Raw genomic sequence first — 26017 nt, 5'->3', positions numbered from 1 at the left:
GAAGGGAAAAGGTCATGCTCTCTCGGCTTCGACTCATGGCAGCATCGCTTGCACACTAGACTCTAGCGCTGGCCACAAGGGCACCTTTTTCGCCAGCATTGTGTGGTACAGCTGAGCGGCAAAGCTGTGCAGTCGCTCCTGCAGGAGGCCCTTAAGCAGCAGGTTAAGCGTCTGCTCGTTGCCGCGCACACGACGGCGCTGCATATCAGCAAGAATCGCCGTCACGCGGCCCCACTGCTGCGATTTTTCACAAGCAAGCAGCAGCAGCGTGTATGTTTCGGCGTTCGGCTTCACAGAGGAGTCACATATGGCATCGTAGAGAGAGAAGCACGAAAGCGCCTGCTCAGAGAGCAGCAGGGTTTCAAGGGACGCGTTCAGCAATGGCGTGGACACGGCTACGTGCTGCATTCGTGACAGCAGCGCAACCGCCTCCTCCACATATCCGCTTTCATTCAAGCCCCTCAGCAGCGCTGTCAGCATGGGTGCATCGGCGGGTAGCTGCAGTGCTTGCACCGCGTCGGTGTAACGCGCGATGGCGAACTGCATTGCATTGTTCACGTGGCAGACGGTGAAGTACGCCGTGTATGTCGTACGTGTCGGCAGCACGACAAACTTGTCCGCGTCGAGGAGTATTCGATTTGCCAAATGAAATGCCGTCGTGTTCGGCGCCACAATGGCACTGAGTGTCGTCATGAGATGCTCCAGTGAAAGGGGCGTTGGGCTGACAAAGCAGCGCTTCTGATGGGAGTAGAGGCGGCGCATGTCATCTAAAAACGGGACATCTTGCGGCGTTCGCGGCACCACCGCGGTGTTGCCTCCACTCGAGCGGGCCGCCAGCCGAGCCGCATCCTGCGTGCTGCCCGCGTGCTGCTTCGCTGGCCCGTCCAATCGGCGAAGAAAGCCGGCGTGCGAGTAGAGCAGCATTACGGACTCACACGTCCGTGGCTGCAAGGCCAGATGCTGCGAGTAGAAGCCGTCTAGGAGGAAGTGCGCCACCTCCTCCGCTTTCGCCAGTTGGGGCATAGGTGAAGCAAGAAGCTCACACAGCTGCCGCTCCTTCCGCAGGTTCAGCTGCGCGTGTTCGTCGAGCATGAATGGCTTGTCTGCAAGGCTGCGCTGCCGACTCAGCTCACCGACACGCTGCTGCGCCGCAAAGCGCTCTTGATTAGAGGGTACGCACATCTCGCCGAGCGGCGCCGCGATTCGTGCGGTGGTGACCTGCTGCCCCGTCACCTCATCCACGTGCGTCTCCAGCTTGGGCATGCTGGCGCCGCCAGGCCGCTCGTGCAGGTAGGCTGAGCTTGCCCGGTACTCTTCTTCGGCCTCGGCAATGAAATTCATTGCGTCGGGGGTTACGCCGTGGTCGAGAAGTCCTCTTTCACTGTTTTTGATGGCGAAGCGAAAGGGGCACCGCTCTTGCGAATCCGCATGCTGCGTCCCACCGTCGTTCAGCATCGGCGAAGCGACGCAGCTGCTGGACAGCCGGGGACTCGGCGATTTGGTCAACCTCTCCACTGGCGGAATGAGAAGACCGAAGCGCTGCTGCGCAACTGCACATGACGACGCTGCCCATGCGGACGTGTGTAGCGAGGAGAAGGAGTCCACGCATGGCACACGACGGCGCAGGAGTGAAGAAGTGCGCAAGCCTACAGCTTTCGTACAGCCACAGCGCCTGCATGGCCACCCCAGCATCGCAGCAGGTCCGCTGATCTCCCAAGGAACTAATTTACCCGCACCGAGCAAGTGCGCGCCTATGCGTGGGGGTCAGCGCGCGTATAGCTCCAAAGGCCCCTCTGAATACGAGCCGAGACGTCCAACTCTCAGGTGGATGCGAGAATCCTCTGTAGAAGTGAGCGTTGCTGTGCGTGCGCAGCAGGGAGAAGAAAGGGTAAAGGGGGAAAAACGCAGATGTTGTGCAGAGGGCAGAATAGAGGGCATACAACGTACGCATCTGCGTACGCGGCACCAATGCTCACGTCATTGCAACGGCGTACGTGAGACGGAGCGGCCAAGGCAGGCACTTGCCTCCTCACATCCACAGGCCGCCCGAAGACCCGGCGCCGTCGCTGAAGTATGTGCATATGCGTCTCTGTGCTGATGATGCGCGCACTGAGTAGGCGATGAGGAGCGAGTCAGCGGGGGCAGCGATGTTGCCGCAGCGCACCAGTTTGAAAGCGGCAGCCGCCATCAAAAGAAGCTGCAGGCCATCACAGCACGCATCGCACTCGGCAAAATAGACCGACCAACAACGATGCAGACGAGAGGGGTGAAGGATAAGGCACCCTCCAAGAAATCCGTACAGCCGGCAGATGCATAGTCTGTGTGTGTGTGGGGGGGGGGTAACGCAACGGCAACGCTGTTCGTATGAGCGGCCTGTGACTGGCGAAAGCGTTAGAGCTCCTCCGATGTCGCCAGCACCTCGGCAACTTCGCGGTAGGCCTGCTGCACATGTTCAGACTTCACGCCGACGTCTTCGTAAGAGGACATGAAGGCACCAGACGACACCTTTAGAGCAGCTGACCGGAGAAGCGGGAGCAGCACACGTCTGTTTAGCTCCACAGCCTGGTTCAGCACCAGTACACCATCAAGGACTTCGAACATCTTCGTTACCGGTGCACGGCGCAGCTGTAGATAGTGCCGGTACAGCGCTGGCGGCATCTTCGAGGCGCGCTCCAGGTACACGCGCCGGTCGAGCTCTTCGCCCTCGCTATGACTACAGGAAGTGCGACCCTTTTTGTACTCGTCAGCGCTGCCAAAGCTCTCGTCACCACCTCGCACCCCAGTACGTCGTAGAGAGGGCACCGAGAATGACGCAGCCAGCGGGCGCCGCCGTGCGGCCAGGCTGGATGAAGAGGCCGCAGCGGCGCCTGCACTGAGCCCGCCGCCGGTGCCAGACCGCAGAGTATAGCCGCCGCGCTCCCCCCTTTCACCGGAGAGTCGATGCCGCGCGCCCATGACATCCCCACTCTCAGATATGTAGTTCGTGCTGCTTCGGTCGCCCACGCGTTGAATATTGTCACTCCCGTCACCTGCGCGCTGCAGAGCCGTGCGGCTCAGCATTTCGTCGATGGGTACTGTCGGCACGTGCCCGGGCAGACGGGTCCTGCCCCCGTCGACAATGCAAAACATCGCTCGGTGCACGCACTTCCGCATGGTGGCGTAGCTGCGCTGCGGCGCGGCGAGCAGCGTGAGTATTTTGTTGCCTCCAGTTGTTCTCCGGTACGTGGGCGGAACGCACTGCATCAAAAGCTCAGTGATACAGCCGGGGTGCCGGCCGTAGCGCAAGACCGGGAGCAGCAGTGCTACGAGGATCTCATTCGCCTCCTTGAAGGTGACGCACCGCTCCATGAGCGACGCGCCTGAGCAGACGCTGCTACCGCTCAGCTCCCCTGGTGCCATCGCGTCGTCGTTGCGCAGGAGGAGAACGGCATCCGCGTGCCGCTGTAGCACCTGCAGCGTCAGAGCGGTGTTCAAGCCCTGCGTCGCTACCTCTCCAAGCGCCTGAGGGGCAACGGCGATGCTGACTAGGTGTCGCGCTCGGCGCTGCGTCCCGCAGGCACCGCCATCGAAGCCGTCATGGCGCCTCATCTTGGATTCGTATACCTCATCCACCTGCTGGCCCGGAGGTGGCTCTGTGAAGTAGAGCCGCAGCCGCGCTGTAAGCTTCGATGCCAGTCCGCTCCCTGTCCCGCCGACGAGGCTGTGAATGACGAGAATGGCCTCGAAGTCGCCACTGCCATCCTCCGCGCTGCTCACGCGACGCGTCTCGCGGTGAATGGCGAGCAGCGCCCTTCCCAGGACATGGTCATCCTCCTCGCGTTGATCCCGTCCGATATTTCTAAATGCTCGCTGCACAGCTGCGTTGCGCTCCGTACGCATGCTCTGCTCCGTCCTCACGCCGTAGTAGCCGAGGCCCCAGTTGTTGCCGCGGCCGGACTGGCCATAAATGACGTTCTCTGCGCGGATGAAGTCGGGGTGCCGCTGCTGCACCCCGAGCACGACCTTCGGCTCCGTGTCGATAAGGATGCAGCGCGCCTTCCCGTCACGTGCAAAGAAGGGCGAGGCGGTCACAACGGAAGCAGACGACCTGGCCGTTTCAGATGATGCGCTGGAGGAGGTGCACAGCGCCAGCTGCGTGAAGAGCTCGTCACCGAGCTGATTGCCGCATTGCCCGACGAGCACCACGACTATGGCCATGGCCGCCTTTCTTCTCTAGTGTGTTTTTGTGCCGCATGGAACGCAGAGCGGCGCACACAGACACATGCACGCTCGTAAACAACGCGCCACCAACACGCAGATGTGTGTGACAAGAGAGGGACCCACGGAGGGAGGGTGACAGAGATGACTCAGATGTCTGGCAGTGTCGTTGTTAGTGACGTGTACCGCTCTTCACACGTCTCGATATGCGTACATACAGAAGTGGGCATATATATATATACATGTGCGTCTGTGGCTGTGTCTGTGTGCTGTACGTCCACGTACACCCGCTTGCGTGCTTGCATGCACAGCGCCACTACCACCTGCTAGGCAGCGTCGTGGTCAGTTCGACAGGTGTTGGTAGGTGGGTGCGAGTGACTTCTGAGACGGACCACAAGCGAGGTAGAGACAGCCTACAGCGGAGGAGCCGTACAACTGATTGTGTGCCCGTGTGAAGAAAAGGGAAGGGCAGCGATGGGATGGGTGAGGGGATCGGTAGCCGAGTGGCGACATCCCCAACACACCAAAACATTACCTCGGAGGCAGCGCAGATGAGTTTAAAACTGCGAGGCACTCCTCACCTGGCCGCCAAGCAGCGCAGTTAAGCGCTGAGCCTCAGCTAAGTGTGTGTGGTTGTGTCTCCATCTTTTCAGGTGGTGCTGGTGGCTCCCCTCCTCAGCGCGCTGCATGCGCGGCGCTCTTGATATCCATGTATGCTGATGTGCACAAGCGGTCGCCCCTCCCCACGAAAGAAAAAAGAAGACGCGTCAACACCCAACAAAGGGGGAGCCTCCGCTCATCTGCACCAGTACGCGCATGTGCGTGCGCACACATGTGCGACTCTCCGGTATAATGCCCTCCTCACGGTGGCAGTGCCGCGTGCGAACATGCGCTGCTCTCGGGAAAGTACAGAGCGTAGAAGCTCCGGTAAAGGGCGGTGGGCAACCAGGAGGGGGTCCCCGTCCCCCCCCACTTCCTCCACACACGCACACATCCTCTAATACTGTCGCCGCATTGTGCTGAAGACAGCCCGTGAGCTAATCAGTCCCAGCTTTACCAGCACCATGCGCAGCTTCCACAGAAGCCACTGGACAATGTACGCGATAACAAAGTACTGGATCCAGCCCCACTTCAGCACCTCGGCTAAGGACGGCACATACTGCACCTCTGCTGGTAGGACGCGCAGCTGCACGTACCAGGTAAAGGTGTTAAGGTCATCTAAATCTTCCCACAGCCCACGCACAACGCCCACGTCGCTGCGCAGCACATCCAGCCCGCCCGCTGCCTCGACGTATGGACGCACCACAATAGATTGATTGCGAGCAGCATAGTTGCCGGCAAAAAGAGGCAAGTCTAGTAAGTCGGACGGCTGGAGCGCGAGCTCTTGCAGAGGGCTCGACGTGTATGTGTCTGTATACGATACGTAGGGCGAGCTCATGAGGCGTTCTGTCGTGTAGAAGATCATGTCCGCCTTCGTCAGCGCGCACACAGGGGCGCCACTCCAGCTGAACGTGGTCAAGGTGTCTGTGGTGACGTTGCCGAAGCCTTTTTGAAATGGCCTTCGCCGATAGCGCAGCAGCGGCGCCACCGTCATATTTACCCGCACCACATTATGGTTGATGCTGTACACGAACTCCGGTAGGAAGTGAACCTCGAGGATGGTGTCGCGTTGCGAGGTCGGCGCGTCGGCGCCAACACCCGCCACGTCAGCGGCTGGTGTGTAGAGTGAGGGGACCTCGAGCGCGTCACCGAGGGGAAAGCTCATCAAGAAGTTCGCATAGTCCATCTTGCCGTCGCCGTCCCTGTCGTCCTCGTTGACGGCAAAATAGGGCAGAATGCTCAGCGATGTCCCCTGCAGTGCGCCGTGGAACAGGTCAGAGCAGGTCCAGAGGTACTCCTTGCCCAGGACAGTGCTCACACGCACGGCGCACCGTCCCGTGAAGGACACCTCTGGAATCGTGTAAAAGTAGTTTGCTTGCAGCCAGAAGTTCTGCAGAGCAGCCGCCATGATGAACGGGACCACGAGGATCGTCACCAGGCAGAGCACATAGAACAGCCACGAGGCCAGCCCGCGCGGGGCGTAGCGCACCCCGTAGTGCTCATGATACAGAGACAGGAACATCAGCTCGAGCGCTGGCCGTCGGGTTGGGTATGTCTGCGCGTCGCTATAGTTTTGCTCGACCAGTGGCGGCGTTTGTGTGCGCGTTGTGCTACGCAGCAGGTGTCGCCTGCTTGACTGCCTCTCTCTCACGCTCTCTTTCTCTATGTGGTGGTGCTCACAGCTTTACTTGTAGCGCTTTCTTATTATTCGGGCCCTTTGCTGCTCACTGCGTCCCCACCGTTTCCTCCCCCCTCCCAGGAGGCGCTGAACGCACGCACCGGAAGACGTCAGACCCGTCTCTACCGTGACGAGCAACAAGCGCCACTCCGCAGGAGAAGCGTGATGGCTGGTTGGCGCTGCATCGTTGACGGAGCGCCAGCACAGATTCGAGGCAGCGTTTGTCCGGTCAGCAGAAAAAGGGCGGCCGACGCCGGAGAAAGAGTCGAAAAGGGTCAGTCAGACAAGCGGTACCAGCGGTAAAGCGCAGGCAGGGGAAGGCGAGGGGTGCAGAGCCGGGAAGAGGAGCTCAAGAAGAACGAGCGTACTCCTCCATCGGCAGTTTTCCTGCGCGCCCGCGTCGGAGCGCGTGTGACGGATGCCGCAACGGACATGAAAGGAGTACGCAAGGCCACATGCGGTAGGCCACGGGGGAAATGGCGCTGCCTTCAGAGGGGGCGGGCGACCTCCTACTCGGGCGTGCGGCCCCCGTCCCCTCCCCCTTTAACTCCACCATCAGCACTTCTATGTGACAAGAGAGACCGCGTCTCATCGTTCTCTCGTATTCGACGCGCGCACTGGGGGGGGGGCAGACAGGAGGAGCTGCTATGCCTCGTCAAGACAACTCAGTGCGCAAAAATTGGAGGGGGGCGGTGCCATAGGACCTTTCATCAACTCGCAAACGCTTACGCGTACTCTCCTCTACGATGGGATAAATGCGCGCTCGCCTCCTTCAGACGCCCTCGCCTCCCGCGCTCTCACCGTGGGCGGGCACACTTTTCGCTACGCCCTCCGGTGCGGGCACAGCTCCCACACGCTGGCTGCCCTCCCCCCTCCCCCCTACAGCCACCCCACTCGCCTTGCTGATCTCATTATGCTTCGCTGCCTGGTCCCAACCCACCCCCACCCCCTGATGTCGCCCACACGCATCACGACAGCGGCAAGGCGGGGCGAGGAGAGGTAAAGACAGGAAAACGCCAGAGGGCGCACACGCCCACAGGCACCGGAGCTCACCGTGGTGACCAAGACAATGCCGTCGGAGGTGCACGAAGAGAGGGGCCACGGGGTCAGAGAATGCAGCAGAGGCGCAGAGTGACATCAGCGCACGATGAAAGCAAAGGAAAGCGCGCATACATTCACACAAGCGCACGCGTGCAGACGAAACAGCGCCAACAGCGGGGAGCCCAGCGACCGCGGTGGAGAGGAGGGCCTGCCCATCGCAGCTTTCTCGGCTGCATGGCCTCCGTAGTCTATATATGGGAGTAAAAGAGCAGATCGCCCTTTTACAGGCGATGATGCGAGGGATTGCGCCAACAGGAACGTGAAAGACCGGGGCGGTGGAGCGGCGAAATGGGGCGCTAGCCGGCGTACCCCCACCCCACCTCGTGCGACTGCGTGTCCGTGCCCCAGCCGGCTGGGGCACGCACGTGCAGATCAAAGCTCTTTGAGAAGGCGCTTCTCCTGCCGCGGGCTCGGCAGCGGGTTGGTCTGGGTCGCGCGGATGCCCTCAACGTATTCCAGTGGTAAAATATCCGCTCCCTCCAACACGCGCGATAGATACTCGCGCGACGGTAGCACCTCTTCGGAGGTGTGCTGAGCAACATATGCCCAGCACATCAGTGGTGCTGCCGTCGGGTCACTTAGGTCCGTACAGCGATGCAGCTCACGGCGGTAGCCTTTTTCGTAGCCGTCCATCATCTCTAGCTGCACCTGACTTATCTCGTACGCAGCACCACACACGTATGGCGGCATGATGCCTCGGTGCTTCACGAGCCCTTGCGCCACCTTCTCCTCCCGCGATGCCACCGGCTCCACATTGTAATACCCAAAGCCGCCACTGCTTGGGTGGCCAATGGATACGGCGTTCGCGACCAACACGTAGCCGAGCAGCTTTGCGCCGCGGCGCTGGTACGGCGGGCCGATGCGGACGCACACCTGCTCCCATGACATGTTGGAACCGTATGAGAAGTACCACGTCTTGGCCTCCGGTGGGTCTGTGTCCACATCACGGGCCTGCTGGTACACCATACGATGCATCGCTGTCGCGTACAAGTCGGTGCCACCACCGTCCAAGGACGCTGAGCCTTGGCCAGCGCCCCAGTCGGCGCCTGCCGATGAGCCACTGCCTCTCTGCTTGGGCGCGATGCTCACGTGCAAGTACTCACTGTAGGCCTTCTCCAGGAGCGCCACATAAGCTCGGCTGGGGGCAACCCGAGCCGAAGTGATGCAGTTGCACCAGTGCATACCGGGCCAGCGCGATTTTCCAGTCTCGGCGGCGCCGCTGAAGATGTCACCGGCGGATGTTGCAGCACCGCCGATCAGCCCTGGTTGCTCCCGAGCCCCTTTTGGCTTTGGCAGCGGCTGCCAGCGCAGCTTCATGACATCCTCAACAAAGAACTTGCGCTCAATCAGCGGCATGTCAAGTGCCGCGATCACCAGAGACTCGCATATGTGCGAGTCTGGCGCCCGGAGGCCACGAAGCACGTCGCTCATTTCGTAGCACGTGAGCATGGCGAACATGTTGAACGACCCTTCGCGCGCGACAGCCTGCAGGAGTGGCTCCCACATGCTGGCGGAAAGCTTGTACAGCATCCCGCGAACGCCCTCGCGAAAGGCCGCGCTGTAATCGCGCGGCGCGCCAGTTTTACCGCGGCTAGAGGAGTGGCGCCTGGTCGATGGATCTCGGGGGACGAGGTTAAGCGGGGCAATGTTAAGGCAGCCCAGCCGCGGCCCCTCCGCACTCACGGCATCGCATACGAGGCGGTAACCTGGAAGCAGGGCAGGGTGGGCGGAGTGGATGATCGGTCCAGCAGCGCCTGAGACGGCGGCAAGAGACCGCTGCAGCTCCGCGGCATCGATATAGGATCCGTAAGCGAAGTAGTAAAAGTGACTCGGCGTATTTGAGGTCATTGTGGCTCACTTCGTTCCTCTGCTCCACTGCCGCAGGTTATCAGCCTCGCGTCCGAGAGCTGGCGAGCAGCGTTGTTGTCTTTGGCCCTCGCTCTTGGTGCCACGTTCACTCTTGAATTGCGTCGCCAGATGGATGCAGCGGCGGCGTGTGGGAGACACATTCACCCAGCCTTCCCTCCCCTTCCCACCTCTTCCCCAACCCACGCCGAGAGAGCAGGCGGGGATGGAGTCTGTACACGAGCAAGGCACCTCTCTCCTCACCGCTTCTTCTGTCGCCGCGCGCAGTGGGGCTTTGCCTGTCAGCGGTAATACCCGAAGGGGACCCCCTTTGACACGCTTGAGAGACTGCCAAATCCTTCGCGCGCACACGTGGTGAACGGTGCCACTCCGACTCCGGTGGAAAGTAGCGCGAGGGACGGAAGGAGGGGGGCGGTTAGCACAACTCATGAAGACAGCGCGGAGAAGGAAGAGAGACAGTGAGAACGCGGAGGCCACACCGCTGGAATCGCGCATCACATCCACCAGCGATTGCAGCGGCCACGGCCGCGGCATAGCGCTCGCGGTGAAATGAGCGTCTCTGTGAGACGTGTTGGCGCAGGCGAGAGACGTGCACGCCAACGCGCGCACGTGCGCGCGACCGGAAAGATGAGGTCGGCACAACAGCGCGATGGCGGATTGTCAGTGAGAGCACACGGAGTGAGTGGAGGGGAGAGAGCAAGAGGTTATGCGATAGAAGGCACGACTCTTCCGTAAACAAAAAAACGAAGACAGAAGCACGGGTGTGCACGTCGATTTTCGTGCTCAGCGTGTGCACTCTGTGGCACGAAGCACAGGAGCCTTAGCCGAGCTCTGCTCCATCCCGCCTGTCGCAGGCCCACCCCCTCGCCCGCCGCGAAGCAGCGCTCGACACGCGGCACAGCCATGCGCCGCCTCTGCCTCAGGCTCGGCTCACCACCCCGACCTCGCAGGTAGCCTCGCAGTCACTCCCGTTGCGCTGGCCAGCATGTGGTGCGTCCCCCTCCGGGGCGGCTCAGGCGTCCCTCACGAGTAGGCGGTGTGAGAGCCGGGCAGCATACGCTCGAGTCGCTCGGACGCCACGCCATGCAGGACTTGGCAGCCGGCGTCAGTAGCGGTGAGCCCCTCGGACCTCCCTGCGTCGCAGGCACCTGCCCCGGTGCCCCCCACGAGAAGCGGCTCGGCATTGAGAGGGATCAGGAAGGAGGAGGGGGGAGGGGCTGCTTGCCCACCTCGGCAGCACAGCGCAGGGGTGCCTCGACCTGTGAGCTTCCACGCACAGTGTGGCGCCCCCTCCCCTCCTCGTCATTGAGGGGTGCATTGAAAGCCCAGAACAAACGCCCGACGGCCCTCGAAGGCACGTCATCTAGTGTCGCCGCTACAGCCTACCGCTCCCCTCGGGTGCCGAGGAAGTAGCAGAGAGAGCGGCCAAAGGTCAGTCGCGAGACAGCTCGCCGGGAAAGACGCTGGCATGCCCAAGTTGCTCTCATCACGACCACACGAACGAGCGGGGGGCATTGGCGCATCCGCGCGTTCGCTCACGGCCCCTCCCCTCCATCCGCCCACCGATTCCTCCTCTCTCTTTCCATTCCGTTACGTTTGATTCAGCGGCGGTGCGGCCTTTCACTGCGGCACGATGTACGGCGCTGACAGGGGAAAGACACGCATACAGCGTGAGTAAGAGAAAGCGAACGATGGCGCACATGCGGGGAGGCGTCTCATCGAGGCAGCGCACCCATGCAGAGACAGGAGGGGGTCATTGCGTACCGCTCTGTGTGCGTGCGCCGCTGGTGGGTGGCTCATTGCCACAGCGGGCGTCAAGACTGCTGAAGCAACAGTCACACGCAGGCGGGGCTGCCAAGGCAACGCAGTTTCACCCCGACGTCGATGCTCCGCACGATCGCCACCGCGGCACGCAGCATCCCGGCGATTCACACAGCCACTGCCGTGCTTTGTACGAGCTGCCGCGCCGCCTCGATCTCTGACAATCGCCTCGCTTCATCCCAGTGCAGCAGATTACCCATGACGCCCGCTAGCGCCGGTAAGGCCTGAATGGCTTCTACGGGACTGGTGTACGCGACGTGTGTACGTCGGGCGATAACGTCGACTAAGCGCTCGGCGTAGGTGTCTTTAACAAGGGCTTCCAGGCGTGCCTGTGCGCTTATCGGCGCGCTATCTGAGGTGCACAAGAGCGAAGTCGGTGTCCTCAGCTGCAGATAACGCGTACGGCACCGACGGACTTGCTTGCGGGCCCGCTGTGTAAGTAGCGGCGGATCGTGGTAAACAAGCGCGTCGACCGCCTCTTCCGCAATCTTGCGCGCCAAGAAAGGGGCACCGCCGTACACGTGGAGGAGCGGAACGTCGCGGCGGGCAGCATCCGCGGCGCCGTCTGCGCCTTTCTTGGGCGAAGAAACAGCTTTCTCGATGCCACCCTCGCCGCCTCTCTCGCGTAATGGAAGTGAAGAGAAGTGTAATGCATAGCTGCGAAGAAGCAGAGCTCCGGCCCACGGCACTTCCTGGGGCCCTTTCACGTGCGGAACGGTCTGCGAAACGCAGGAGAGCAGATGCGACGCATCCACATCGATGCCGCAGCTGCGCAGCATAGAGAGAGTACGCTGCCGCTGTGCGGCGTATACATCCGCCGAGTGCAGCGCCGTTTTGGTACTCGCTATCACGGCCGGCGGCATCTGCGGTACGGGTGATATGCTCGGCCCCAGCATCACACACTGGTCCCACCACGGTAACACCATCACCGAGGCAAAGCTCAGTCGTGGAGAGCTGAAGACTAGAGCCGACGCTTTCATCGTCTCCGAAAGCGGTGGGCATGCGCCTGCCATTTTCTTTCGGCCATCGCGCCCATCTGCAGGCGGTGTAAATGAGGGCAGTGCAGCTTTCACGGCGTTGGCGGGAGCGATCAGGTACGAGTACGCCTGGTATCCGGCGAACGCAGTCGGCACTGTATCATGGGCGTTGCCATCGTACATGGCCTTCACAGTGTCTGCCCAGCAGCCCGCGCAGTTCACAACGGTGCGTGCGTAGACGTACGCCGTGGTCGCGGTCTCTGCGCTCAGCACACCTCTCGACGGCGATGCATCCAAGTCCGCCGTTGACGAAGGAGAAGGGGCACTGCACTGTCCCCACCGCCGCCCAAATAAGGGCAAGGGTGCCGGCTCGGGCGGTACTGGCAGATTCTCGGTGGCGGCCAACGCGTCTCGAACAGACACTACCATCACACCCGCGCCCGAAGAGGGATATGTAGAGCTGGACGCCGGATTTGTGTCCATAATGGTCGGCGCGCGGACCTCCTGGATGGCGAACGCAGGGGCGTAGGACAAGAGCGTCACACCGAGCTCCTCCGCGGTACGCGCGAGCGACACGGCGATGATGTTTCCACACAACGCGAAGTCGTTGGCGACGATGCCACCTCGCAAGCGTACGGGTGCGGAGGCCGGCGCCGAGCCGGCTGCTAGAGCCGGCAGGCGCGCCTCGACCGAGCGCCGTGGCAGCACGACGTCCAGACGCAGCGGGCCACAAAATATGCTCATGAGGCTGCTCAACATTGCCGCGCAGACGTACTCCGCCATCTCGAAGGAGTGCAGGGCTGGCAGAAGCGTCGTTGCGGCAAACGCCGAATCCGAAGGCGGCATCGAAGGGGCTCTCGCTGACGGCTCGGCCACGTGTAAGAAAGCGGCGGGGGTGTCGTTGGCATCCTTGACCCCTGTCGCGGTGCCGCAGCTGCTTTGGCCGACGGCGATTCGCCACCGCCAGCTTTGCCAGCGTCGCCTCAGCGTATCTGGGGCCGCCACGCACTGCGGCGCGACGTTGCGCCATATCGTTTGTTCAGTGAGCACTGTTGCGGCCATCCCAAGCCAGTCCACGTTGCGCTGTCGAATGGCTCGCTGCACGTAAGGCAGAGCGCCTGGAGAGAGGGAGGGCGTGCACGAAGTTGTGCTGCCCCCACCGAAGTCTCCCGCGTCGACCAAAGCCACGCGCAGCCCGCGCTGTGCTGCGTCGACAGCCGTGTAGAGGCCTGTGAGGCCCCCACCGACAACGAGAACGTCAAAAGGGTCTGCCGCCGTACTCTGTTGCAGCGCCGCCCAGCGCGACCAGCGGGGCGCGGGACTGTCGCCGTCATCATCGTCGCCATGGACTGGCCGGTAAGTCGATGCCGGTAATGCGCTGGAGGCACGAAGTTGCCACCGCCGGTAAATCAATACCCCGGCAGTGGCAACGGCGGCAGCTCGCATCAGGCGCACGTGCAGCTTGCGACGGCGCCGGCTCATGTCCATGAAGAGACAGAGGCAGAGGGTGGTGATCAGGAAAGCGAGACGGTTGATGGGCAAGTGTAGGCGCTGATGAATGGTTTCGGAGGTACGAGTGCTCTGCTGGGCCTCCCTCTCGTCTCCTCCTACCCACGACGCGCAGATGCGAAAGCGAAAAGCGTTGAGCGTTGGCCTCACCGGATATGTCAGCCTTTTGATTTTCTCTGCACCTGCGTGTGCTCGGGTGCGTTAGCGGTGCCGGTAGCGTTGGCCTCCGTCCCTCGTGATGCGCTCGAGTTCAACACACACCCGAGGTCACGTTTCTCATCGCCACGCTCCTGACAAAGGCCGACGGCATGCTCCAGTGAGAGAGCAGCGCCGAGTGTACACTCACACTCACACACATATATATATATTATAGATACACGCGTAAGGGGCTCGACGAGGGGAGACGGTGATAAGGCGTCGGGGGGAGGGGATGGGAATGTGGTGAGCAGAGGTGAAGGCGAAGGGGAGGGGAGAAGGGGGGGAGGAGTTCGTGCAGGCGCGGCAGTGAAGCGACAGGTCTGCGCTGCCGATGTCCATCCATGGCGCGGGCAGCCTCCATCCGAGTCCTGTGAGGAAGAAGAGAGAGGTCTGAGAAAAGGAGGCGCAGAGATACCGAGACGCCTCGCACTCATCTGGCTGCCTGAGCGGTCTTCGCTACCGAAGCGACGTCATCTTTGTTTCCGTGAAGGGGTGTAACGGAGGTGGGCGAGTCGCGAGTAGGAGCGCATTCGGCGCCGTTGGCAGCACCTACCTCCAGCGAAGCCCGCTCTCCTCCAGCGAATCAAGCGTCCTGTGAAGGGCAACCCGCTTCTCTCTTCCCGGCAAGGACACAGAGGACGCCAGTTCTTTGGTGCACGCAAGCACGCACGCACACAAACACACACACACACAGGCATATATACACATACATTAATCTGTATAAGTTTGCGTGCGCACACACATATATACGGGGTCAGGTGAGACACGCAACACCCCTTACAGGGCTTAATCGACCCATGCGTTACCCGCAGAGCACCTCACAGCAAAGGGCAGCAAAACAAAGAGGGGGACCGAAGCGGAAGGAATCTGTGTGGTGAGAGGGGGTAAGAGCGAGGGGACAACGAGCCGGTGAGAGAGGGGGAGGGGGGAGCCGAGTAGGAGCCCGAGAGGAGTAGCGGTGTGCATCTGCGCATGCGCTCGCTTTATCGCGGCCTTCGCGACGGTTATGAAGGAGGGAAGGGGATGGAGGCAACACAGAATGGGACCGACTCTCGCTCCCCCTCCCACTGCATGATGCCGAGTTGCCACCCGGTCAGAGGCGGGCTGCCCCTGAGTGACACACACACACACACAAGCACACACACAGGCCAGTCGACGGGCTGCTGCAGCGGAGGCGGACGCTAAAGGGCCCTGTCCCACCCCTTCACTCCCTTCCCTTTCTCTGTAACCTCTCATCGCTTCTTGTAAAGAGATGGTACCAGCACATCACCGGGCTCATGCCGCAGCTGCGTGTTGGCGGCCGTCTGTCCATCCTTCTTGAGGAAGTCGAAGGCAACAAAGTAATCGCCAGCGACGTCGCTGTAATCGACATCGAAGCCGATGTCCTCTATGAGCTCCGCGAACTTGCGCGGGAATGGTACACGAGAGCGCACTTCCACAATCTTCAGCAGCCGCTTCGGCTTCAAGATGCGGAAGGCCTCGAAGAGGCTCTTAATGTAGTCTGTCGCCATTAGACTGAGCGAGAAGACGCAGACATCCACGCTCTTGTCCGCGAGGGGTACTTTGGTGGTGTCCGCTACCGTCACCAGCGGGCTCAAGGCGAAGAAGTCAAAGGAATGAACGGTGTACCCCTTCGGCGTGAGCGCCGCAGCGATTTGGGCCTCGCCGCAGCCCATGTCGGCCACCACCCACGAGGGCGGGATGTGCCCCGGCATGCTCTTTCCCTTGTTCGCGAGGAACCGGCCGCGTCGATCCCCCAGCAGAGACTCCACGATCAGCGTATTTGGGTTCATGGGCCACTGCACCAACTGTTGGTGGTAGCCAGTGTGGTAGTCGCGAAAGGTCGACTCATCGCGCAGCAGCCGGCTCGCCAGCGCTGTGGGGCCGTTGTACACCTGCTCATTCAAGAGACGAAATGTGCTCGCGCTCAGGCGCTCGCGGAAGTGGTCGAGGAGATCCTCGTCCCCCTTCTGACGCAGCACCCGTCGGCGCTGCGCCGCACTGCTTGCTCCAGCCGCCCTGGCCGAGTTCTGCCGCTCCGGGTCGATGATTCGGTTGTACTGAGGGATGCGATGCTCCTTCCGGTACGTCTTCTCCTCCATTTTGCTTGAAAACGGCACATTTTTGCGGTTATTTGCCGAGTCGCGGCTCGCCGCGACGTGACCGTGTGACACAACGGGTCCCTTTAGCGTGCTGCCATCCTTGCGCTGGGCCGCTGCTCCCACGTCTGCTGCGCTGCCGTCGCTCTTATTGCACGCAGGCGTCTGGGCCGCCTTCTTAGCCTCTTTTTTCCTTTGCTTTTTGACGTATTTTTTTTGGTAATGGCGGCCGCCCAACATGTCTGCGAGCGCTGCTACGCCGCCCCTAATCGTGACCAGCGGAGGGGAGAAGGAGGGGGGCAAAAGTTGTGCGTGGGGGGAGATAGGCGGCACGCAGAGTAGAGAAGAGACGAAGAGGCCACTGAAAATGATGAAGCAGCTCAGTGATGAGCACCCACGGTGGGATGCCGATGACACGTAGTAGGGAGAGAGAGAGCGCGGGAAGAGAGCGGCGAGGTGGAAGATGCAGGCGGGCAGCTCCGCGTATGAGGTTGCCCCCACCCCCCACCCGCAGACACACCCGCATGTGCCAAGGGCGACACAAGGGCGTGAGAGCAAAGGGGGTGGCAAGGGAAGAGAGCAAGAGAGAGAGGGAAGCAGCGCAACTGAACGCATTCCTCGCACGCGTGGCTCTAAATGCACCGCGCCAGCCAGCACCGGCTGAGGAGAGAGAGGGGCTCACGTCCTGCATTCTGACCTGCGAGTCTTCGCCCGGCACCGATGCAAGTCCAAGACGCCGCAGGCGCGAATGCACTGCACACACACGCACGTGCGAACGCACTTGAGGCGCTTGCCATGGTGGCGATTGCATCCGCTGGCCTGCGCATCGACGCATGTGTGTGTGTGTGTGGATAAGGTGAAAAGGCTGCACAGCAGAGCTGCACACACACGCGCGCGCCTACAAGAGAGACGGCATGTTCAGAGCGCACCTGCGACAGAGCGCAAGCACACGTGTGCGTGTATGCGTACGTGGGCTCGTATGGGTGTATGGACAGTGCTACAGCGGCATTTCCATGAGAACAAGTGGCCTCTGTTTGCGCCCAAGAGGGAGAGGTGGATGGGGGGGGAAGGGAAGGCATGGCACTGGCGGTGGCCCCTGTCTCGCTGCACTTCTTGTCGGCTTTCAGCACGGCGCCTTTTTGCTCCACGAACCCCTCTCCGCTTCTCCCTCTGGTGCGGCACCACCCACCCACTCATCCCCCGCCTCGCGACACACATGCACAAAGAGCGACACGCACACACATATATATATGTGTGTGTGCGTGCCTGTGTGTGTCACCACCATCACCATTGCCCTCGAGCCGCACATCAGCGAGGCGACTCAGTGTCCGTCTCGTCATCGCTCGGCGACATGGCAGAGGCGCCAGCGCGGTCATGGGAGACCGCCGCACGCGCGTGCCTATCAGCAACCCCTCGTCTGGCCTGAGCGCCTTGGAGGCTGGCAGCTGCCGAACTCTTCACGATGGCGGCACACTGCGCCAGGAACTCCTCACGGCTTCCCACGATGCGGCGCAGAACCTCTGAGGCGCTCGCGTGGAAAGTGTTCATCCGGTGCTCGTGCGCCTGCACCGCAGGATCGGCGTAGGCGTGGCGAGTCGTAGTATCAAGGGCAGTCGGGGCTTCCGCTGCCGTCTCGTCTGCGCAGGCGGGGCTGTTTGCGGTGGGAGGCGCCAGCGAAAGCGTTGTCTCCGCAGCATGCACCTTCGCTGGCGCTCCGACGCTGGCGACACCCACGGCATCGTCCTCTCCTGGCATCAGTGTACTCGTGCAAGGTGACGTTCTCGAGATACCAGAGAGTGACTCCACTGTGGCGGTAGGCGAGATGGCTGACGCATCCGTGGCCGCCGCAGCTGTCGCGAGTGCGCCTGGTGAGGGCGTCCGCCCGATTCGTACATCTGGCCGTTCACCTTCATCCTCGCTGCGGACAGTCCTCGTCGATGGAAGGGATGGTGGCGCTGCCGAAAGATGTTGCCGCCGCAGTCGGCCACCCTCCTCGGAGGCGCAGGGCGCAGCGTCTGTGCGCAGGCTTGCTAGGGAGTCGCTGGCTCTAACGTGCCGGACTCCTGACGAGTGGCCCTCCATGGAGTGTGCGACGTGCGGCTTTGCGAAGATGCTCGGCGCAGGGGCAGTGGCGGCGCTCAAGGAGGGAGGGTGGGCGATGCGAACGCCTCGATGAACGTCGCGGGCCCCATGCGTAGAACTCAGCACGACTGGGCGAGGCGGCCCATCCGGCTGGGCAGCAGACCCCAGCGTCCCTTTTTCGCCACCGCCGATGGCATTCGCGCTAGAGCGGCAAGGCGCTGACGAGCTCTGCGGCGACGGCGTCGCGGTGGCTGAGTGCACAAAACGCATCTGTGGGGACGTCGTGGACACCGTAGGCGTCAGCAGAGCGGTGCGCAGCTGCTCCCGCCGCATCTCACTCGCCGCCTGCTCCTCTGCCTCCTTGGCCTTTTTCTTATAGGCACGAAATTGCTCCTCAAGCCGTGCGCGGCGGCCACGCTCGTCGTCGAGCTGCTGCCGCAATCGCTGAAGCGGCTCCGCGGCGCTTGCAGCGAGGGCTTGCATTTTGGCGTCCTTCTCCCGGAGCTGCCGCTTCAGCTGCGCGATGGTGTCCTCAGTGCGCACCTTATAGGCTGCTGCCGAGCTCTGCTGCTCGTGCTGCGTCTCTTTCCACTGCAGTTCCGCCTGCGCCACCTTCATCTGCGTCTGCTGGTGCTGCGACTGCTCCTCGAGTACCTCCTGCTTGAGGCTCTCTATCTGCGACCGAAGAAGCTCGATGGTGTGATTTGCGGTGTCGATGTGCTGCTGCAGCGTTTTCGACTGCTCCGCCGCGTTCGCCTCCTGCACCTCCAGCCGCCGCTTGTAGTCCTTCAGCATCTCTTGATAAGACTCCGTCTCTTCTTGTGTTATCGAGTCTCGCTGCAGCAGTTGCCGGCGTAGTTCTTGCGTCTCGGCGCGCAGCGAGGCCAGCTCCGCCTCTGACTCCTGTGCACGGTGCGTGGAGGCGTCGACGAGCTGCTCGTACTCCGTCTTGAGAGCTGCGTGGCTTTCTTTGAGCAGTTTGTGCTTGCGATGGCCCTTTTCAAGGCAGGAAATTCGCCTCGTTGCCTCTTCCAGCAAGTCCTGGTAGCCCTGCGAGGTTCGCGTGAACTCCGCCTCCACCTGGGTGAGGGCAGTCTGTGCCGCTGCCTCCTCCTGCTCCCGTCGCTCCTCAGCGGCGTGCGCCAGATGCTGTAACTGCGCCTCACGCGCCTGCCAATCCACTTCCCTTGCCTTCCACACCTTGACCTGCGACGCAAGCTCTGCAGCTTCAGAGGCGGCCGTCTGCGCCCGCGCGCGCCACTCCGCCGCCTGCGCTGCATCCTCACTTTTACCCTTCGCAAGTGCGGCGTACTTGCGCTGAAGGGCCTCTAAAGCGTGCGCCGAGTCCTCGAGGTCCATCTTACGCTGAGCCGCTTCGCGACGCGCGAAGCGTAATTGCTCCTCCGCCTCCATCAGACGCTCGCGCTCCGTCTGCAGCGACGACTGAAGAAGATGCTGCTTGATGGAGAAGGACGCGGCGAGCTCATCAGCGGTCTGCTTCGCTGCGTTTGCCCGCTCGTGACTGAGAGACTGGCGCAGCTCCGCCAATTCCCGTGCGTGATCCACACGAAGCTGCAGCATCAAATCCTCCTTGGCCTGCAGCTCTGCCCTCAGCTGCTCGGTGACACGGGCGTCAGCGGATGCTGTGGCAGAGGCAACGGAGTTCGTCAATGCGGCGGAGGCGGCGTTCGCTAATTCAGCAACAGTGCACGACGGAGTCTCACAGGCTACCTGCGGATGTGGAATGAGCTCTTGGACCTGAGGAGCTACGCCTCTCGAAGAAGCACCCGCTCCGCGAGCGCACCCATTGCCCGCGCAGGATTCCGTTGGTGAAGAAGATGACAAGGACGATGGCGCGGGTGAGCTTTGTCGGTGTGGCGCAGCCGTCGCCACTGCAGCCTCACGTCGCGACGTGGGACATGCGGCCAACGGGGTCGACTTCGGCGGATCGGTGAGCATCTCCTTGAAAATGTTGCTCCACCTTTGCCCAAACTGCGATAGCATTCCAGCAGGCACGCCGTCGCTCGTCTTCTGCAGTTCAGAGCCGGTGCACCGGCCAGACTCGTCGCGGCTGCGGTTCTGCGCTGAGCCAGGGCTTGTGAAAAGCGATATGGCTTCGCTCGGCATGGAAGCACTCCTGTGCTGCTGCCGCACCCGCCGCCGATATGCAGCGGAAGACGCGGTAGGCTTCTGCGTCGACTCTTGCGCCGCTACATGCGCACGGTACGCGGCGGTCTCGGTGGTCGCCGCGGCTGGCAATGGCGATGATGGCGAGGAGGAGCCATACAGCCCAGAAAGCGACGCCGACGGCGGTGTATGGGAGGTGACATCAGCAAGGCGACGATCGATGCTGTCACAAAGCTCCTGCCGCTGCCGCCACGGAGGCGGCGGAGAGGAGCCGGGAAGGTGTGAAGGGGGCGGGCGCAGATGGGGGCGGCGTGAGTGGCGCGGCGGCTTTGCGAGGGACGCCGGGGAGGAGTTCGCTGTGCCGTTAGAGAAGTTAAGCGTTCGATGTGGCGTTGACGCCGAAGACAAAGGCCGCCGGCCGGCCGGCTGAAAGAGCCGAGGCGAAGATCCCGCAGAGGCAACAGAATCCCGACAGGGCACACACGACGCGCGCCACTGCCCTCGGCCGCTCCTGAGAGAGGGTGGCTCGCGATCGACGGCGTCGTCACTGCAGTTGCCTGTTTCCTCAACTGCCTCGTCTCTCTCATAGGCGTCCGTGGCGTCGGCACTCGCGGTGGCATCGTCTGCGTCGTCGTCGAAGTAGTCGTCGTCGCTGCTGCTGTATTCATCGCTCTCGGCGTGTCTTGTGCGTTCTGTCACTGTTGCTCGCGAGCCCTGCCAATCGCTCGGAGTGCTGCCGTAGTCACCTGCGTGCAGCATTCTCCGGGAAGCAGATTGCACTTTCGCCCTCCGCAGAACATCCGCCCCAGCGCCGCCACGGCCATCGCTGCTGCCCTTGCGGATGCTGCGGTGGCGGTCGTCGCGGTGCGCCTCGGTAAGCCTGTCGTCCTGCAATGGTTCCACAGCTCCGCTGCCGCGACGGCCTATTCGGTGCTTCCGCCGATTCGCCCCCTCTCTCGCGATTATCGGCTGCCCCCCGACTGCCGCCGTCGAGGCCGCGGCGTCGCGGCCGGCCAATCGGTAGAGCTGCTCGATGCCGCGGTCCGTGTAATCGATAAGTCGCTGCAGCTCACGCGGAATGTCGTGCTTGTTGTACGTGCTGCGTGCCATTTTTCAGGGGGAAAGGGGGGATGCAGGCTCGAGTACGCCCACACTCGGTGCTCGCGGGTACGCAGGCAGACTGAGATGAAGAGACAGCCGGGCAGTAGTGGAGGAGCTCACGCCGTAGCCACGGCAGCACGGGGGCAAACAAACAGCGGTAACGACAAAAACAAAAAAACGCTCGGATGCGGGTTCCTTTGCGCGGATTCTATGGGTGCGCGTGAGGGTGTGCTGCGCTGTGTGTGTGTGTGTGTGTGCGTCGGTGTGTGGGTCTGTGTCACCTGTATGGATGCGTGTTCCTGTGTGAAGCAATATGGATGACTTGCCCGGGAAGGAGATCCCGTGTGTGCACTTCGAGCGCTGCAGCGGGCCCTCGTCAACGAATAGGCCGGGCCCTTCACTCTGCAAATCGCATGCGTGCGTGCCGTTGGGTGGCCTGACCAGGGTGGCCTCTTGCTAAGAACGGAGCGAAGTACCTCGCGTCTCCAGCACGCCGTGCAACGCATCAGCGAAGGGAAGAGGAGGAGAAAGCGCGGTAAGAAGGGAGGGGTACTAGCGATGTGTGTTGGGGGGGGCACGAGGACCGCGTCTAGGGCAGAGGGGAGAGGCGAGAAGGAGAGCGCACCGGTTCAGCAAACGCAAAAAGCGGGGGCGCGCCTGGGGTGCCATCGCCTGCAGCATGCGGTCTATCCTACCGTCTCGTGCTACAACAGAAGCCCCTGCCACCCCTCTTCACTCCCTCGTCCCCGTATCGCTTGGAAGTTTACCCACAGGAATGCGTGCAGATGAGAAGCAGACGACAAAGCGAGGCGGGCATAGGAGCTGACAGAGCAAACGACCCCGCAGAGCCTCGCGAGAGACGCACAAACTTACACACACACACACGCACGCACACATTGACTAATAAAAGGCATGACGCGCCGTGTTGCCTCTGAGTGGACCAACAAAATGGATATCACCTCACCTCGTATGAGGATGCGCATAAGGTGCTGTGCAACGCGCCACCCAGCACGGCCTGTTTCATGTCCATGAAGCTCAGCTTGGCCACTCTTCGCTCAGCAAGTCGATGACGCTATCGTCAGCCACCATCTCCTCGACCAACCGGGATCGAAGCTGTCGAGGGCGTACACGACGACGACCACCATCGCTGGCGCCAGCGGACTCCTGCAACAAGGCGGCGGCGGCGGCACTCGAGATAGAGGACAAAGCGCCAGAGCGGTTCCGTCGCCGTGCCCGAGTGAGCCGCTCGTTGAGCCGACTAAACGAGGATGCTAGCAAGCTGTCTCTCTCACTGCCACCCCAGCTACCTACATGTTGAGCCGCAGAGTGCTCTGCTGTGTGTTCACAGCGCATGTTGGTCGCCATTAGTAGGTGCGTAGGGCGTGAGCGGGTGGTCGTGTGGCAACAGCCTTCAGCTTCGAATGTGCCACTAGTCGCTGTATCATCCTCCCAGCTGAGCACTGACTCCATGCTAAGCGCGATATGACGGTAAAGGCCCTCACATCGTGAGGAATCTCGCGTCACAAGGTCACATTGGCGGTAAGGAAGCGACTTGAGCACGCTGTTGTCCAAGTCTTCATAGGGAAAGGTGTCTAGCGTCTCAGTCACTGCGTCATTTTTTGTGGTGCGAGGCAACGCTCTTTGCGCGCACACCGACGCACCAGCACGGTGCGCAGCACCGTTATAGCTACTCGATGCTCTTGCCAGAGTTACGCGTGGTGTAGCGTGTGTGCACCGCCGGCTCAGCGGTGTCCTGCACCCCCTCCTCGATTGCAGAGGTGACTTGATGACCATGGCAGAGCTCCTTTACATGGGCACGTCCTTCGGTTGTTGTTTTGCGGGGGTGTGCCAGAAGGGATTGGGAAAGGTAAAAGCAGTCCCGCACCATTGGTGGTGGTGGTGCTTATGTATGCGTGTGTGTGTGTGTGTGTGTGTGCACGTTGTTATCACCTGTACCTTCCTTCACCCATCACCAGTGGATGCGGTGCGCACCGCCTCTAAGGACTTCGGGTGGACGCAGGGACGGCGAGAGACAGAGGAACCGCAGACAGCGATGATCGATAAGGTTAGCAGCAGATAGGACCACGTTTAACAGAAGATGCAGAGCCCCCCCCTGACGCTCACAGCTGCGCTTTCCTGTCCCCCGTCTGCGTCTGTCTTTGAAGGAGGGGGAGGGGGGTAACGCTGCCAACAAAGGCAAGCGCGGGGCTCAGCGTAAGGGTAGGAGACAGGGGAAATCAACCACACGCTCGCAGAAGCTGACTGGAGGTATGTCGACGTTTCAGGGAAAAGGGGTGGAAGAGAGCGCCTGCGGCAAGTCGCACTGGCCTGTCTCGTCGACCGGCGAGAGCAGGGGGAGAAGCTCTTCTGCGCGTTTCGCATGCTTTCTGATTCGAGTCATTTCCTTCCGCTCAGTGTGCGCAGGCTCGCCCGGCGACAACCGGAAGGCAGACAGGGGAGAGCAGCCAGGGAGCGGAGGGGAGAGGCGGCCGCGGCGGAGGGAGGGGCGGCAGCCTCGACAGCGGCAGCCGCAGCCATTGAGGCGAACTTCCGCACGCGCTCCAGCGTGCATAACGCCGGAGAGGAAGCGAGTTCGCTACTTGCGCACCTTCGCAAAGGGAATGGACAAGTCGAGGCCGAAGTGGAGGAGATGGCGGTTGCTGAGCACTGCGTGGCTGCGGAGCAGCTGGCGGCGCCGCCGCTTTCCGCCTCCACTACCGCCGCTAGCGCGAGCTTCGGCATCCCGCCGCATCTGCTCCTTCGTCTGTCGCAGCCGCGCCTCGTCGGCAAGTGACTGTGCGCAGAAGACCGCGCGGGTGGCGGCGCGGATGGTGGCGTCTTGGGTGGGGAACGTCGCCTCTCGTAGCGCCAGCACGGTCGGGGACGGATTCTGCGTCCAGGGGAGGGGAACAAGCTCTGACCACGGCTCGGAGGCCGCGGCCGCCCTCTGTGCCGCCGCGTCGTCGCCGTTCTTACCACGCAGCGATGAGTTTGCTGCTCCCAACACCGACTCATATGGGTATTGCCATGAGGGCAAGGGGTTTACAATGGGATCTGCAATGCGGCTTTCTTCCGGGAGGACGAAGTTGTCGAGGTGACGGTCGCGCCGCACGAGTACGCCCGGGAGGCTGATGATGTCCTCCCGCACTTCGAGGCCCAGCACATTCTCGACGCCGTTCACCGTCAGGATCAGCTTCAGTGTGCAGGCCTGCACCGCCTCGATCTCCACCTTGACCTTGGTAGCGACAGCGTACGGCGGTGGTGCAGCCGCCGCACCGGGGGCTGCCATCGCTGCAGATGGCAACGCGTTTGTCCCTGCCGGTGTGCTGCGCACAGAAACATTCTCTCGGCGTATTCGCAGTGGCTGCCGCGGTGCTGCCGCCAGTGCTTCCAGCCGGCTCGTCCCTCCCCCGCTGGTGGTTGGGTTGGCGTCTCCTAGGTTTGTCAGCTTCACACCTGCCAGCGACCACTCCACACGCAGCTCGTTTGGAAGCCCCAGCTTCTTCACGGCAACCAGGTTGTCGAAGAGGAGCAGCGCCCGCTCGCCCACGTAAAAGCGCGTCGGAAGCGAATGCGCCTCCTGCTCAGGCACACCGCGGCGTGTAAGCAGGCGATGCTGTACGCAGACGCCAGGTGGGAGGGCAATGTAGGTGCGGTCACCACCACCTCTGCCGCCGCCGAAGGCTTCATCCCGCTCTAGGAAGGACTCCAGTAGAGACGACGTCGCTTGGCCAACGTTGCTTCTACTGCTGCTGCTACCGATACCTGTGCCGCGCCCCGGACCAGATCCCACTGCCGCGTCGCCCCCAACGGAAGATGGCGCGTCCCGCATACCGAACTGTCTGTATTCCGCCTTGTCGTACGTGTCAGGGAAATAGTACACCAACCCTGTGTGCACCGCTCTCCGTAGCAGGGCTGCTGAGATGACAATTTGATCGGTGTGCAGTGCCACGCACGCTTCGGGGTCCAGCATTGTCGACGGGGACTCGATGCGCGCACGCAGCTCATCCAGTGTGTTGACCTCGGCACGAGCACACAGTAGCACATACTGGGCCCGCTCAGCCGCGGTTGGGGACGACAACTCCGGGGGCGAGACGGACGCGTCGTCCTGTACCGCCTCCGCCCTCCATTGTGCCGAGACGGCGGTACCGTAGGCGCGGTGCAGTTCAATACTGCGATGCCAGCAGGCGCCCTCCTCGATGAGTGTGAACCATTCCTTTGGAAAGCGCTGCACCGCCGCCCCATGCGGCAGGAGAGAGTCCAACTGCGCCAGCGTGTACGGCTGATTCGGGTGACGGCTGAGAAACTGCAGCAGCTCATAGTGCTTTGTGAGCTGAGCGGGGCTCAGTATGAGCTGAAACTCGCTCATGATGGAGAGCCCCGCCGTTGGCCACGAGAACAAATTGGGAAGTATGCAACGAGGGCGAGTCACGGTCTTGATGGCTTTCCGCGTCGTGGGTGTGCACTGTCGAGCAGCGACAGCGTCAGGCACGGAGGAAGGGGTAGGGGAAAGGGAGGACTCGCTACCTACAACTGCCCGCACACAAACTGCGCTGCTGCCACTGCTGCGTGTGCGTGGGTGTGTACATGAAATACGCGATCGAGCGCGCGTATCGCGTGGCGAGGTGAGAGGAGGAGAGGAAGACGGGGGTGGAGGGTAT

General features: G+C 62.0%; 9 protein-coding genes across 9 annotated transcripts; all 9 read right to left on the bottom strand.

Moving 5' to 3' along the window:
* Nucleotides 1-33: 33 nt before the first annotated feature.
* LSCM1_06393 (uncharacterized protein) lies at nt 34-1692 on the bottom strand (the record flags this gene model as incomplete). The annotated part of the gene is made up of 1 exon (XM_067323823.1): nt 34-1692. One exon carries the CDS (start codon nt 1690-1692, stop codon nt 34-36), a length of 1659 nt encoding a protein of 552 aa, XP_067179137.1.
* A 699-nt stretch (nt 1693-2391) lies between these two features.
* LSCM1_06392 (uncharacterized protein) lies at nt 2392-4197 on the bottom strand (the record flags this gene model as incomplete). The annotated part of the gene is made up of 1 exon (XM_067323822.1): nt 2392-4197. The coding sequence occupies one exon, from the start codon at nt 4195-4197 to the stop codon at nt 2392-2394; it is 1806 nt and encodes a 601-aa protein (XP_067179136.1).
* A 997-nt stretch (nt 4198-5194) lies between these two features.
* Nucleotides 5195-6319, bottom strand: LSCM1_06391 (uncharacterized protein; the record flags this gene model as incomplete). Its single annotated transcript, XM_067323821.1, has 1 exon — nt 5195-6319. One exon carries the CDS (start codon nt 6317-6319, stop codon nt 5195-5197), a length of 1125 nt encoding a protein of 374 aa, XP_067179135.1.
* A 1629-nt stretch (nt 6320-7948) lies between these two features.
* Nucleotides 7949-9424, bottom strand: LSCM1_06390 (uncharacterized protein; the record flags this gene model as incomplete). The annotated part of the gene is made up of 1 exon (XM_067323820.1): nt 7949-9424. One exon carries the CDS (start codon nt 9422-9424, stop codon nt 7949-7951), a length of 1476 nt encoding a protein of 491 aa, XP_067179134.1.
* A 1946-nt stretch (nt 9425-11370) lies between these two features.
* On the bottom strand, nt 11371-13722 carry LSCM1_06389 (uncharacterized protein; the record flags this gene model as incomplete). Its single annotated transcript, XM_067323819.1, has 1 exon — nt 11371-13722. One exon carries the CDS (start codon nt 13720-13722, stop codon nt 11371-11373), a length of 2352 nt encoding a protein of 783 aa, XP_067179133.1.
* A 1457-nt stretch (nt 13723-15179) lies between these two features.
* Nucleotides 15180-16286, bottom strand: LSCM1_06388 (uncharacterized protein; the record flags this gene model as incomplete). The annotated part of the gene is made up of 1 exon (XM_067323818.1): nt 15180-16286. The coding sequence occupies one exon, from the start codon at nt 16284-16286 to the stop codon at nt 15180-15182; it is 1107 nt and encodes a 368-aa protein (XP_067179132.1).
* Nucleotides 16287-17354: 1068 nt separating this feature from the next.
* Nucleotides 17355-21365, bottom strand: LSCM1_06387 (uncharacterized protein; the record flags this gene model as incomplete). Its single annotated transcript, XM_067323817.1, has 1 exon — nt 17355-21365. The coding sequence occupies one exon, from the start codon at nt 21363-21365 to the stop codon at nt 17355-17357; it is 4011 nt and encodes a 1336-aa protein (XP_067179131.1).
* A 1026-nt stretch (nt 21366-22391) lies between these two features.
* On the bottom strand, nt 22392-23150 carry LSCM1_06386 (uncharacterized protein; the record flags this gene model as incomplete). The annotated part of the gene is made up of 1 exon (XM_067323816.1): nt 22392-23150. One exon carries the CDS (start codon nt 23148-23150, stop codon nt 22392-22394), a length of 759 nt encoding a protein of 252 aa, XP_067179130.1.
* An 802-nt stretch (nt 23151-23952) lies between these two features.
* Nucleotides 23953-25725, bottom strand: LSCM1_06385 (uncharacterized protein; the record flags this gene model as incomplete). Its single annotated transcript, XM_067323815.1, has 1 exon — nt 23953-25725. One exon carries the CDS (start codon nt 25723-25725, stop codon nt 23953-23955), a length of 1773 nt encoding a protein of 590 aa, XP_067179129.1.
* Nucleotides 25726-26017: the final 292 nt, after the last annotated feature.

Source organism: Leishmania martiniquensis, chromosome 20, assembly GCF_017916325.1.
Source record: "Leishmania martiniquensis isolate LSCM1 chromosome 20, whole genome shotgun sequence".
In the NCBI taxonomy this organism is placed as follows: Eukaryota; Euglenozoa; class Kinetoplastea; order Trypanosomatida; family Trypanosomatidae; genus Leishmania; species Leishmania martiniquensis.
This window is presented reverse-complemented; position numbering and strand designations above follow the sequence as displayed.